The following is a 13,570-nucleotide window of genomic DNA, read 5'->3' as shown; positions in this document are numbered from 1 at the left end:
GTTTGTCGGCAAATCTGCCAAGAGATAACATGAGGATGTTCAAAGCTAAGCCCCCAGGCTGGTAACAGTTCCGAGGTGCCAGCAGTGTGTGTGAAGAACGGGGGGTCTGTTCTCCTAGGGATGCCTCCAGCACCTGCTGCCAGCAGTGGGGCACGCCGGTCCCCTGGGGCATGGCCAAGGGGCTGTGTCTCCTGCCCGGGCTGCCGGCCCCTCTCAGGTTCACTTTCCCGTTTCTAAGCCCATGTCTCGCTGCAATTGGAGTTTGCCAGGCCACCACTGGGTGACACGCCCAAGGCAGTGGGGGACTCCACACCTTCTGCACACCTGCTCTGAGTCCCTCTCCCAGGTCCAGACCCCTGCCCTGTGGAGCGGGCACCCTGGCAGGGGCATGGAGCATGGGCAGGATTGGACTTTGTGCTGAGTGTGGTGGCGCCTTGGGAGGAGGTCACACGACCCAATGTCTCCCTCTGCAAAGCTCCCTGAGCACTGGGTGTGAAGGGCAGCGGCACCCAGCAAGGCCGAGGAGGGGCGACTGTCATCCAGGCAGGAAGCGGGGTGGACCAGACCAGAGTGGGGGCAATGTCGGGAGAAGGGGACACTCAGATGCAAAGCCGGTGGGGACCTGCCAAGAAGCCAGCCCACAAGGCCATGGACACCTCCACACTGTCAGCTGGAGAAGTGGGTGGCCGCAGGAAGGGAGACAGGAGCAGTGAGGGCAAGGGTGAGGGGTCCCCTGGGAGACTCCCGAGGCTCAGGGCTCAGGCCCCCGGGCTCCAGTCCTGGGCCTCCATTTTCCACCCTCAAACAAGCGGCTTCTACCCGTGAGCCAGCTGCCTCCTCTGAAAATGGAAGCCCCTCAACTCAAAGGGTGTCAGGGGCTGGAGCAGGCAAGGAGAGGAGAGAGAAAAGACTGAGGACCCTCACTTCTCCCTGCCCACAACCTCACTCAGGAGCAGACAGCTCCTCTGCCCGCAGGCACCCCTGCCCGGCAGCTCCCTCCAGCCCCCGTCGGGTCCGGGACATCCTCTGATGGGAAGGTCCCACCACATCCGTGGCTGACAGAGTCAGCCTGTCCAAGGCCGGGGGGCGCTCTGGGTAAACAGGAAGCCCCATCCCTCCTGCACTCTGCTTCATTCCCTCCTCCTGCACCTCCTGCAGCCCGGCTCCCACGGCCGCGCCTGGTGCCCCTCTGTCTCGCGCCACCTAAGATGCCCAGGCTGGCCTCCGCCAGGGGCTTAGTCCACCCTCTCCTGGGGCTGCAGAGGCCAAAAGCACCCTGGTGAGGGGTTCAGGAGGCCCAGGAGGGCCCGGGGAGCTCTGCCAGGCCCCTCCACGCCTCTCTGCCCAGCCAGCACGCTCTGGGAAGGTAAGGCAGCCCTTCCCCTTATAACTAACCTTAGAACATTCCCAGGTGGCTGGAAGGCCACTGGGACAACCTGGCCCTACTGACAGGAGAGCCAATGAGGAAACTGAGGCCTGTGTGGGGCACAAAGCTGGGACCACAGCTCCAGCTTCCTGCCCCTGCCAGGCCTCCACCTCTGATGCCACCCAGGCAGGGTGAGGCCCCGGGCTCCAGACCTTCCAGTGCCCAGATGAGGACAGCTGCAGGCCTTGGGGTGGCCGCCTCTCCCACCAGGTCTCGCCCTCTGTGCTGGGCCCCCAAGGTGAGAGGAGGAGGCCAGACGGCTTGGCTTCTGTGGGGCTGCAGCCTGGGCAGGAGGCACTGCCAACTTCCAAAATGATTCCCTGCTGCAGGTCTGTGTGCCATGATCCCAAACACACGCCAGCAGAGAGAGCAGCAAGGACAGGGAAGGAGGCACTCCAAGGACAGGAGAATGAGGGAGGGGCCCGCCTGCCCTCTGCTGAGCCCCTGGGCCTTGGGCACAAAGTATGCTCCACCCATACCAGAATCCGGGGGCAGCCCCAACCCCCTGCACCCCCAGTAGCCTCTGGAGTCCAAGAGGGTATAGACAGAACCTACTTCTGTCCCCTGCCAACTCCTCGCCCCTCCTGTCCCTGCTGGGCCCCTGGCATTAGGGCAATACCCCAGTCCACCTCCTGTACCTGCCCCTGAGGCTCCAGGAGCCTGAGAGAGTGGAGTGCCCCTCCTGTGGTGGCTCCAGGAGACGGGATAGGGCAGAGCTGGCACTCTGGGGAGTGCCACTCGGGGAGGGTCTGGTCTTGGCCTGGGGAGGGGCTGGGGGCAGGGCAGAGCTTGTCAGGAGGGGGTTGCAGTGAAGAACAAGTTGGCAGCAGGCTGGGCCCAGCCCCCCAGGCTGTCACCAGGAGTCCAGTGCCAGGTGAGAGTCAGGGGGCTGAGGGAGGCACAGGGCGGCTGAGGGTGAGGCCAGTAAAGTAAGGGCCAGATCCCAGGGTGACCTAGTGTGGAGGAGGTGGGGAAATGGGGTTCTGCCCATCTGCTCCAACCTCGGGGCAGGGGCCACCTCTGGATAGATGCCCCTCTTGCTCAGACCAGCAGTGCCTGGGTGCCAGGAGCGCCCCCTTCAACTATCTTAATGACCACGGAGCAGGTGCAGAAACTGAGGCCTGGAGAAGAGTGAGGGCCTGCCTGGCTGAGGCCCTGAGCCCTAACTACAGCCTGGTGCCCAGAGCAGACCCTTCCCCTGGCCATGGGTAGACGGGAGCTGGTCCCTGCTTGAGGGGGAGGTGCATCACGTGTGGGTGAGGCTTCCCAGCTGCCCTCCAAAGTCCAATGGGGAATTTCCCCAGCTGCCCCGCCCTCCCTTGGCCCAAGTTGTCCAGCTGAGTGGGGCTGGAGAGGTGGGGACACGCTGACCGCCCAGGGCCAGGGAAATGGGGGTGTCCCGGGCATTAGGCCGACAGGGGCTGACCCCAAAGCAGGGCTCACACCCCACGGACAGCGGGGTTAGGAGAGACCCTGCTCTCCTGGGGTTCCAGGCATGCCCTCCAAAGCCACCCAGCTCCCTTCGGCACCGTGTCCCCTCCCACCCAACCCACCGTTGCTACAGCGGCTCGCTTGGCCTGAGGCTCCCATTGCCACCTGAACAGGGAAGCTGAGGGTCAGACCTGGGGGCTGGGACCCCAGGAATCTGACAGAGCACACCCTGTGATCACCCACAGTGTCCCGCATCCCTCTCTGCACCCCCGGCCGCAGTCTGCTGCCAGCCTAGAGCACCCCTGTAAAGTGGGGCTGAGGGCATTGGGCCTGCTTGCCCGTCTCCAGGGCAGGGGCTCATGGTCTCACTGGCAGCTCTCTTAGGGGAAAGAGTTTGGACTCTATGCCTGCCGCCTCCCGTCACCCCCACACCATGGCGGACCTTGGGCCTCAGAGACCCACAGAACAGGCTGTTCTCAGACCACTCAGCCTGTCTTGCCACTCCAGTCCCTTCCGGCCAGGCCTTGCCACTCGCCACCCCTCACTGGTCGAGGCTCCAGTGTGGCTGGTCCCTGCCTTAGCCTGGGGCCCCTCCAGGCTCCCATGCTGTGTCACACACATCTGGGGGTGTCCTGGGGGAGAGCCCAGCATCCTGTGGCCCAAAGATGCAGCATCTCCCTTCTGTCCAGCCACATGCAAGCGTGACCTGTGGACCCACGGTCCCGGGAGGGCCCTGGGCTTGTGTCCTCCATCCCACGCTCTCCCCAGAGTCTCCAGCAGGGTCCAGCCCTGGTTTCTGGCTGTTTTGGGGCTAGACTCTGATGGCCCATGGGACAGCTTCCCCACCCCCGGGCAGTTTGTCCAGGCCCCTCACACGGTGGCCCCCGCCCCCCTTAGGCTCCTGTTTGTCCGACGACACGTCCCCGTTATCAGCGGAGAACACACACAGGAAGTCCGGCTGGGAAGGGCCCATCCCAATCCCGATTACCCGGGACGGAGCATAAAAAGCCGCCCTTCCTCACTCGGGGGGAGCCTCCCTGCACCAAGCCAGCCCAGCACGGCTGCAAGGGAGGCTCCTGTGGACAGGCCAGGCAGGTGGGCCTCGGGAGGTGCCTCCAGGCGGTCATTGGGCCTAAGGCCCCAGCAAGGGCCAGGGTCCATCCCCGGTCCAAGGACACAGCAGCCGGCCACCATGGCTACGCCTGGGCTCCAGCAGCATCAGGTACGGCAGGGGTGGCCTTGGAGGGGCAGGGAGCGGACAGGGCAGGCCCCCCGTGCCCCTCACTCCCGCTGACCACGGTGCCCGCTGGCTGCTCCGCAATCTGCTTCCCGGCGAGGTCACAGGGAAGGGGGTCCCGGTCTCCTCCCCTTCTGCACAGAGGAGGCCACTGAGGCCCTTGGGCCAAACGCCTGCTAGCGGGTAGCTCAGTGTAGATCCCAATCCAGTCTGCTGACTCCAACACTTCACCCTCAGCTGCCCTTCGCCTGAACCCCACCCTCTGGCCTTTCTCTCCCTCCGCAGAGCAGCTCCTAGGGTTAGCAGCAAAGTTCAGCTCAGCTGGGCCTGCTGTGAGGGGCTTAGTGCTACATCCTGCGGTGTCCCAAGGGCTGGGGTCTCCTCAGCTTCTCCCTAGCTGTGGGGTCTGGGGAGGGGAATTGGCCCCAAGGGAGAGGAACCCCAAAGCCAAATCTGTAGCCAGGATGAGCGGTGTGAACCCAGGGTGCGGGACGTGGGGCTCAGGCTTACGGATGACATGGTAGGGTGTCGGTAGGGTGTCGTGGGTAAATAGGTGACTCTGTGGGCCCCCCTTGGACCTTGGAGAAGCCCTTGTTCTCCCTCTCCCCAGCCCCATGCAGAGTGGCTGAAGCCCCATCCCAAAGCCCCCGAAGTCATAGTGGGTCCCAGAAGGCCTCGCTTTTTGTCTCATACGTCCACACCAAGAGGCCTGTCTGAGAACCCCCACTTTCCAAACGGTGGGGACTAGCCAGGATGGGGGTAGCGAGGGCTGGCTCGGGCAGCCCCGGAGCCGCCCTTTCTGCTCCATTGCCTCTTCCAGATTCAGGCAGGAGACGTGGGGAGGCAGGTCAAAGGGTTAAGTGACCGCAGCTCCAGAGATGAGGCCAGGGGCAGGGGACAGGGCAGGGTGGCTCTTCCCCCCAGAGGCCCCCTAGGCTCCACTCTGAACACTTCACTGCCAGGGGCTAGGTAAGAGCCCTGCGTGGGCTCAGGGTGCCAGGAGGCCTAGGACTCCCCAGACAGATAAGGAACACTCCCTGACAGCAGCTGCTCTGGCCGTCCCTCAGACCACGTGCCAGGGGTTTCCAGGGCCCCTGGTCCAGAGCAGTGGCTACCGGATTGCAGGGTGGGGCGGCCTTATTTTGGGGGCTCCTCTCCAGGGACCTGGGCCCCTCCCTTCCTCCAACTCCCATGCACCAAGGTAGGACCAAGCTGGTGGCCCTCCCGGACCCATCTGCAGGCCTCTCGCCCAGCACCCTGGGTTTCGTGAACGGACCTCCAGCTCCGCTCACAGCAGCCTTTTATCCCCACGCCGGGGAGTCCAGGGCTGGAGGCAACAGCCCCATTTTACTGAGGCCAGGGGCTGTGGATCGGAGAGGACCATCAGCTCGGGACAGGATGGGGTCGGGGTAGGTACAGGATGGAGACCTGTAGGCCTAGTGCAGGTGGAGGTCCCACAGCAGCACCAAAGGCTGGACCCAGGCCATCCCAGCCCCCGGACATCAGGGTGACCTGGACTGTGCATAGGCACTAACCCACACCTCCTCTCCAACCACAGCCCCCAGGACCCGGGAGGCACAGGTGGCCCCCACCACCCGGAGGAGCAGCTCCCGCCCCTGTCCAGGGGATGACGGATTCTCCTCCGCCAGGTGAGTCCCGGAAAACCCCTTGCTCCCAGGGAACACATCTCACACAGACGCCCACGAGGGCTATGAGACAGGGCGCTGGCTCCTGCGGGGGTCTGAGGGGCTGCTGAATTGGGCTGAATTGCCGCACCCGCAGTAACAGCTGTAACAATTGCGTTGTGGCCATGACCTCACCATCACTAGATCCCGGGGCTGTTTAGCCCCATCTTATAAATTTGGAAATGGAGGCCTGGAGAGGAGAGGTGACCAGCCCAGGGGCCTCTGGTGTGAGAAGACTCCCTGGGGGCCTGTGTATTCTCTGGGAGGAGTGTTCCGCGATGGCCCTGACTGTCCTGAACACAGCAGTGACCCCGTGAGCCCAGTGAGGGTGCCTGATGCCTGAAAGAGGGCTAGGTGGGGGCCGGCACAGGGGCCCGCAACCTAACACGCTAAGGCTAGGAGGGAGGCCTGGGTTCTGCCATGTGGTCTTGGAGGAGTCCTGGGTCTCTGGGCCTGGGATGGGGACGGTCATGATGCCCACTGCCTGTGAGGCTGCAGGACCGAGCTCAGTGCTAATCAGCACCGGGTGCCTACCGCGCGGCCCCCCAGCGGCTGAGATGGGCGTCCCGGGGTGATTTTCAGCCTGGGGGCTTGAGGGCTACCAAAGAGCCCGCAGCCCCGTCAGTGTGGGCGCCCTGGGCGGCCTCTCCCGGGTCCTGGCAGCCGCGCTTGGTGGTCGTGCATCCGCTCAGCGAGCGCCCTGCCATGGGGACTCGGGCCCTAGGATTCCCGGAGGGGGGTTGGGGGGCCGCGGCTCAGAGGCGCTTTTGCTTCAGCCCCGGGTTCCAGCGGAGTCACTGCCCGCCCGGGGGCAGCCCGCCCGCCGCGGGGCCTCAGTTTCCCCGTCTGCGCAATGGGGGCGGGGCGGGGCTCCGGCGGGGCCGCCAGGTGGGGCGGGGCCGGGGGCGGGGCGGGGCGGGGCTCGGGGCCCCCACGGCGCGGGCTCGGGCGGCAGTGTCGGCGGCGCGTGCGCGCCCCGGATCCGGCGGTGAGTGCGGAGCGAGCGGGGCGCGCCGGGGTCGGGGTCTGCTCGTCGCCCGGGCCAGGGCGAGGGCTGGACCCGCGGAGCCCCCGGGGGCGGGGGACCTGGCCCCGCACGGAGCCGGGGGCGGCTCCGGGACGAGGCAGCGCGACCGCGGGGCCCAGAGTGGGGAGCGGGCCGGGGCGTCCGCGGCTGGGTCGGGCCGGGCCGGGAGAATGGGCCCAGCGGCCCCGGGAACCGGCTCCCCCTGCCGGCGGCTGGCGGGCGGCGCGGCGGAGAGGGCGGGGGGCGCCGCGGCCCCTCGTCCTACCCGGCCCGACCCAGCGCCCCGGGGCCCAGCCCCTGCTGCCTGCTCCGCCCCGCCAACCCTGGAGCCGGCCGCGCGGCTGGGAGGGGGCGGCGGGCAGGTCCGTCTCGCTCCGCCTCTGCGCCCTCCCTCATGGGCCCCAAGGTCTCCAGCCCCGCTCCCGCCGCGAGGGGTCCGCCAGTGCCTGCGGCGCGGCCAGGCCCCTCCCTCTGCGGACCCGGCCTCTCGTGGGTGGGGGCTGCGGGGCTGCTGCCGGGCAGGTGGGGAGGGAGCCCGTGGGCGCTGGGGGCACGGGGACCGGACTGCTGGTCCACCTGGAGCCGCCGCCCCCTCCACGCCCGGCACCCCTGGGTCGAGGCTGTGGCCCCCACAAGGGAAATGGGGCTTGCAGCGCCAGCTTACAGAGCGCCACGGGCTGCTTCTGGCCTCGGGAAAAGCATGACTTTCAAAAATTGAGTCTCCACTTCTCAACACCGCTTCCTTTCCAGACGACTCTCAGGAATTGTGGGGGGTGCTGTGCGAATATGTGTGGGGGGCAATGAGGTCTGGGAGATTCGCCTCCCCCCAGGCCCACCCTGGCATCTCCCTGCCCACCCCAAGCCACCCGGCCACTGCCCTACCTCTTCCTTCCTGGGTCCTCCTCCCCAGTGTCACCTGTCCCCCCACTTCGAGTCTTGCCTTGGGGTCGCACAAGGCCCAGTCCCTAACAGTGTCCTTCACCCAGGGCCCATCCCCAGAGTTAATCTCCAGCCAGCTCTGACCCCTGGACAAACTCCTGCCCAAAAACTGCTGGGATGTCCCTCCTGCCCCCCAGCCAAGTCCCCGCCCCTTGGCTGCCCAGGATAGCCTCTGCCTAGTTGGCAGCCTCTGCCCTGCCCTCTTCTCTCCAGCACATGGAGGACAGGAGGTCCAGGAAGGACCCCCAGCTACCCTCCCGCTGGGACTGGGTGATGCCGTGGCAGTGTCCGTGGGAAGCAGGTGTGGGTAGGAAGACACCTAGTGGGGCTGGCTAGCAGCGACTGAGGACAGCGTGACTGTTTATAGGACTGTCCGTCAGAGCCAAGGAGGGGCCTCAGAGATCCTATTCTCGTGTCTGAGGAAACTGAATCCCAGAGAAGGGACAGCCTTACCCCAGCCTCTGCCCCTGAAGCCTGGCCTTTCCCTTCCGGGAGCCTGGAGTGCCTCGGAAGGAACCCACCCAGCCTTTGGGAAGCACCCTTGAGAGGCCCTGGGTGGGACCCCGGAGCATGGCAGGGGCTCGCCAACTCTCCAGACCCCTGGCTGTGAATAGGATAGAATCCCCACCCCCGGCATTGTCACAGACCATTCATTCTGGGCTCTCATGCTCTCAGGAAGCTTCACTGGGTCCCTGGCTCCTGCGGCACAGCCAGGAGGGAGTTGGATTCTGGCTCTGGTGACACTGTAGGGGGCTGCTGCCCACCCCCAGGTGTGCACCTGTCACAGCCACTGTCCCTGGATCCCTGGAGGCTGACTGCACACATATCCCAGCCTGGGAGGGACCCCCTCTAAAATGAAGGCTGCCCCTCTGGTGGGTGGTCTTAGAATGTGTGCACCCCCGAACGGTTCCTGCTGGCTTGCAGCTGCCGGCCCGTCCCCCGGGGCCAGTTCCACACTCAGAAGATGAGAAACCAAAGCCCAGAACAGCTGAGGCCAGCAAGTCCCTAGTGGGGCTGGATCCCAGCTCTGCCCGGGAACACCCCGTTTGCACAGACTGGGGTGCAAACTTATCCCTGCCCTATTGTGAGGAGGGCCCTGGAACCAGGCAAGACAGGAGAAACGGCCCCCCGTTCCTGGAGCCATCCTTCCTGGAGCCTCGGGCGTCCGAGACATCCAGCAGGATCCACTCGATTCCTGTACCAAGAGCTCTGGACAGCATCGCCCTACTGTGGTCCCCAGGCTGTGGCCCCAGCTGTTTGTGGCTGGCGAGGGTCTCGATAGCTGGAAGAGGGGGCCTGGGGAGGAGAGAGTGGGCACCACCGTGGGGCTCTCCCACTGGTGGAGGCTCCAGCGGAGATGAGCTGGGCAGGCCTCATGGAGCAAGTGCAAACTGCACCCGTGGCCTGGGGGCAGAGCATCTTCGGGGAGACTTAAGGGTCATGCTTTGTGCCCCAGGCCACCCAGAGGAGAAGGCCACCCTGCCCGGAGGCACAGGCCATGTGGGGCTCTCAGGAGATGCTACTGGTGTGGCTTCTGGTGTTGGCAGCGGGCGGCACGGAGCACGCCTACCGGCCAGGGTGAGCCAAGCCCTGGCCTGTGAGTGCTGGGGTGGGGTGACCAGGAGCCCTCAGCACCTGTGGGGGACTCCCTGGGGACTCCTGCAGAAGGTCCTGCCCCAGCCGCATGTCCCCATCATTCTTGGGTCCTGCTCTGGGACTCCTGGGCTGACCCCTTGTCCACCCCCACAGCCGTAGGGTGTGTGCCGTCGGGGCTCACGGGGACCCTGTCTCCGAGTCCTTCATGCAGCGTGTATACCAGCCCTTCCTCACCACCTGTGACGGGCACCGGGCCTGCAGCACCTACCGGTGAGTGCCCCACCCAACCGAGCCCACCCAGCCCCAGCCTCCCAAGGCCAGTCCCCCAAGTTGCCCCCATCTGCCACACATCAGCCTGTCCGGGATGAATCCTGGGGCCTAAGATGGGAAATTGAGGCCAGAGCCACGAGAGGGCTGACTGAGATGGGTGACCCAGGGTGGTGGGAGCCCAGGGATTCCATGGTCACCTCCAACGTCCTAATCCTTGCTCTTGTCCCAACACGTCTCAAAGGGCAGCACCTCTAAGGGCATCCCCATGATTAGAGGGGTCACCCATCCTGTCTGCACCCCTCCACTTCTGGGGGACTAACCCCTCCCTGCCCTGTATCCCTGGCTGCAAGGATGTCCACGGAATGGTACCCGACTCCCCACTGCACTGGGCAGCCCCTCCACGTGACAGCCCCCAACGGGCACAGATGAGGCCCTGAGAGGTCCTGTGGCCCACACAAGGGGCTCACACCCCCAAGTCTCAGCCTCGGGCAGAGTCCTCCTTCCTGGGTGTGGGAGATCCACCCCCTGCTGGGAGAGGGGCCTGGGAATTCAGTCTCCTGGAGGTTTAAGAAGTGTTCCGATGCCCAGGGCCCACACTCTGCCATGACCAGCTGCAGGCCAGGCATGCCCTCTCCTCTGGGCCCGGATGCCCCCACAGTAGGATGCCAGATAGGTGGGGGCACACACAGGCCTGGCCACTGCCTCTGCTCCATGCAGAATGTGGCTGGGCCTTCCTGCTGTGGCTTGAGTCCCGGCCAGCACCGGAAGGCCCAGGCAGGGAAACGGCTGTGCAATGACCCCTCAGTGCCATCCCTTGGGGAGAAGACCCCTGGGGACACCCTGGGGTGACTCTGTCCAGTCTGAGAGGGGACTCTAGCCGCCCAGTGGGTGGCTAAGGGGGAGTAGGATGCCCCTCTGAGCTGTCCCGCCCACCCCACAGAACCATCTATAGGATCGCCTACCGCCGCAGCCCTGGGCTGGCCCCCGCCAGGCCTCGGTACGCATGCTGCCCCGGCTGGAAGAGGACCAGCGGGCTTCCTGGGGCCTGTGGAGCAGGTGAGGGCTACGCCCCTCGGTGCCCGGTGTTAGTCAGAAGGGCGTCTACTCCCCAGTCTCCCAGCAGTGCTCCTGCTGCTTTTCTTGAACCCGGAGCAAAGCACCACCTTGCTGCAGAGCACCCCCTCCCTAGCAGCTGCCCCCATAGGGCGCTGGGGACCCAACTGAGCTGGTGACCAGCCTTCCCCACCCACAGCAATATGCCAGCCGCCGTGCCGGAACGGAGGGAGCTGCATCCAGCCTGGCCGCTGCCGCTGCCCTGCAGGATGGCAGGGTGACATCTGCCAGTCAGGTGAGGCTGGCTCCACCCTGGGGGACCCTGGAAGGGTCCTGGGCACCTCTTTGCATGTCCTGGGGTTACTGCTGGCCCATGAGTGAGTGCTTGTGAAGGGAGCTATGTGGGCAGGACTCCTCCCGCAGGCATGGCCGCCTGACTCCCCATTTCCTGCAGATGTGGACGAATGCAGTGCTGGGGGGGCCGGCTGTCCCCAGCGCTGCGTCAACACCGCCGGCAGTTACTGGTGCCAGTGTTGGGAGGGGCACAGCCTGTCTGCAGATGGTACACACTGCATGCCCAAGGGAGGGCCCCCCAGGGTGGCCCCCAACCTGACAGGTAAACTCAGCCCTGGCTATGCCTGGCCTGGGGAGGCGGGCAGGCAGTGGACATTGCCATGTGGCTCTGTGTTAGGCATGGTGAGGGGCACTGGAACCTGGGTGGAAGGCGGTGGGGGCTCCCTCTCCAGGGAGGGAAGATGGGGCGGGAGGACAGGTGGGTTCCTGAGAACTGGGGGCAGGTTGCCTGGAGCCTCATGGTCAGCCAAGAAGGCAGAAGTGCCTGACTGCGTCCAGTGCAGGATTCTGGAAGACGCCACGCCTCCGCTGGTGATGGGACATTATTACTTTTGGTACGCGCTGTGACACTTCAAACTCGTACCGTGAGTAATAATGCGCTGTCCACAGCACCGCATCGAAAGCGCCGCTGAGACCGCAGCTCCGACCTCCCTCAGCGTGGCCGGGACCCTGAGCAGCTGGGCAGAGCCATGCGCCCCGATGTACTTAGGTGGCACAGCCCTGAGACCTCTGGCCAGCGCCAGGCAGGCGTCGGGGCTGGCAGAGGCCTGGATCTGAGTCTTCGGGCTCTGCCTCTCCCTGGTGACAGGAGGGAGCCTGGGGGTGTGGGTGGGGAGCCGGCTGACCCTGACCCAGCGCCTGGCTCTGCCCCCAGGAGTGGACAGTGCGATGAAGGAGGAAGTGCAGAGGCTGCAGTCCAGGGTGGACCTGCTGGAGGAGGTGAGGCCTGGGGTGGGGCAGGTCCTTGTGACAGCAGAAGCCCAGGCCAGCATATAGGCTCCATGGTCTCCTGGGACACGGTCGCGACCCACAGATGGCTGGGGGTGGTCTGAAAAGGTCCTGGCCCTGGGGAGGCAGCTTCCTTGCTGCTGACTGTCGAGGGGGCCCTGGCCTGGATCCATGCCGGACAGAGGCAGCCAGACACTGACCAGGACCCCCAGGGCTGGAGGAACCAAGCGTGGCAGCCTCCCCAGACCATACACACAGCCTGGACCCAGACAAGACGTCCCCACCCCTCACCACCTTTGTCCCCACCAGGACAAAGAGCTCTTGCCAGTCTTTCCCACTGGCCAGTGGTCCAGCCGTCCCCCTAGTTCTGCCGGGGACCCCAAGGCTGGGACCACCCCGGCCAGCCTGATGCCCCAGGCACCCACTCTGCCGCAGGCTCTTCTGGCACGGCAGCCCCCTCTAGTGGACACCTGGAGCCCTGCCGCAGGGGCTGGGGCTGGAGGCTTGTGGAGCCCTTCCTGGGGTCCTCCCTAGACCCTGGTGGAGCAGAGAGGGTGGGGCCGGCCCGGAGTCACCACCCTTCTGCACCCGCAGAAGCTGCAGCTGGTGCTGGCCCCACTGCACAGCCTGGCCTCGCAGGCACTGGAGCACGGGCTCCCGGACCCCAGCAGCCTCCTGGTGCACTCCTTCCAGCAGCTAGGCCGCATCGACTCCCTGAGTGAGCAGATCTCCTTCCTGGAGGAGCAGCTGGGGTCCTGTGAGTGCCCCCCACCCTCCAGAGCCCTCCTCCTGGGTCTGCGACCAGTTGGCTTAGAGGGGCTACCCAGGCTTGGGGGTCGGGGGTGACCAAAGGCCAAGGGGTCAGATCTGGCTGGGCGGGGAGGCTATGGGGAGCAGTGACCTCTGACCTTAGCCTCATCCAACCCTAGGCTCCTGCAAGAAAGACTCGTGACTGCCCAGCGCCCCAGGCTGGACTGAGCCCTTCACCCTGCCCTGCGGCCCCCATGCCCCTGGCTGACATGCTGGGGGTCCAGACACCACTTCGGGGTGACTGAGCCTCAGGGTGACTCAGTGGAAGGCCAGGCAGGGCGCTCTTCCTCTTCCTCCTCCCCTTCCTCAGGAGGCTCCCAGGACTCTGGCATGGGGTGGGCTGGGGTCTTGTGTGTCAATCCACCCTTAGCCAGCCCAACGGCATCCCAAGGCCAGGTGGGCCCTCAGCTGAGGGAAGGTACGAGCTCACGAACTCTGCTGGAGACCGGGACCCGTGGCACAGGCCAGGCAGCCCGGAGGCTGGGTGGGGCTTCAGTGGGGGCTGCTACCTGACCCCCAGCAGAATAAAAATGAAATGTGAGCTGCTGTGTCAGTGGATGGACTCGGGGCCTGGGGGGAGGGCTCTCACCTCCTGGCCACCCTACCCAGACCCGCTGCCGGGTGCTGGCTGGCAAAGGGGGCCAGGTGGAGCAGGCAGTGGGGTGGGGAGGGCACTCCAAGGGAGAGGGGGTTTCTTTGAGGCCACAGAGAGCTTTGTCCTGGGGATGTGTTTGCCCCAACCAGAGGCCAAAAAGCAAATCTCTGGCCTCCTTCGCGGTACCCTGAGGATCCTG

General features: G+C 65.6%; 1 protein-coding gene across 7 annotated transcripts; it reads left to right on the top strand.

The window, feature by feature from the left end:
- Positions 1 to 1,149: 1,149 nt before the first annotated feature.
- Positions 1,150 to 13,317, top strand: EGFL7 (EGF like domain multiple 7). 7 transcript variants are annotated; one of them, XM_033238518.1, is made up of 10 exons: positions 3,886 to 4,079; positions 5,653 to 5,743; positions 9,202 to 9,323; positions 9,495 to 9,611; positions 10,552 to 10,667; positions 10,864 to 10,959; positions 11,119 to 11,280; positions 11,893 to 11,957; positions 12,561 to 12,723; positions 12,896 to 13,317. In XM_033238518.1, the coding sequence occupies exons 3-10, from the start codon at positions 9,244 to 9,246 to the stop codon at positions 12,916 to 12,918; spliced, it is 822 nt and encodes a 273-aa protein (XP_033094409.1). In that variant the 5' UTR covers positions 3,886 to 4,079; positions 5,653 to 5,743; positions 9,202 to 9,243; the 3' UTR covers positions 12,919 to 13,317. The 7 variants fall into 7 exon arrangements, 4 of the variants coding, with proteins under 4 accessions (XP_033094411.1, XP_033094409.1, XP_033094412.1 ...); XR_004443717.1 differs by lacking the exon at positions 3,886 to 4,079 and adding an exon at positions 1,150 to 1,366 and having other exon boundaries at positions 11,119 to 11,957; XM_033238520.1 differs by lacking the exons at positions 3,886 to 4,079; positions 11,119 to 11,280 and adding an exon at positions 1,163 to 1,366.
- The last annotated feature ends 253 nt before the right edge of the window (positions 13,318 to 13,570 follow it).

Source organism: Trachypithecus francoisi, unplaced genomic scaffold, assembly GCF_009764315.1.
Source record: "Trachypithecus francoisi isolate TF-2019V2 unplaced genomic scaffold, Tfra_2.0 Lachesis_group16, whole genome shotgun sequence".
Taxonomy (NCBI): Eukaryota; Metazoa; Chordata; class Mammalia; order Primates; family Cercopithecidae; genus Trachypithecus; species Trachypithecus francoisi.
Note: the sequence above shows the minus strand (reverse complement) of the source record. Positions and strands in the feature narration are given on the sequence as shown.

Coding starts and splice junctions, on each gene's coding strand:
- EGFL7 (XM_033238518.1), top strand. CDS start 9,244: ATGTGGGGCTCTCAGGAGATGCTACTGGTGTGGCTTCTGGTGTTGGCA. Junction 10,960..11,118: donor GGGTGACATCTGCCAGTCAG/GTGAGGCTGGCT, acceptor CATTTCCTGCAG/ATGTGGACGAATGCAGTGCT. Junction 11,281..11,892: donor GGTGGCCCCCAACCTGACAG/GTAAACTCAGCC, acceptor CTCTGCCCCCAG/GAGTGGACAGTGCGATGAAG.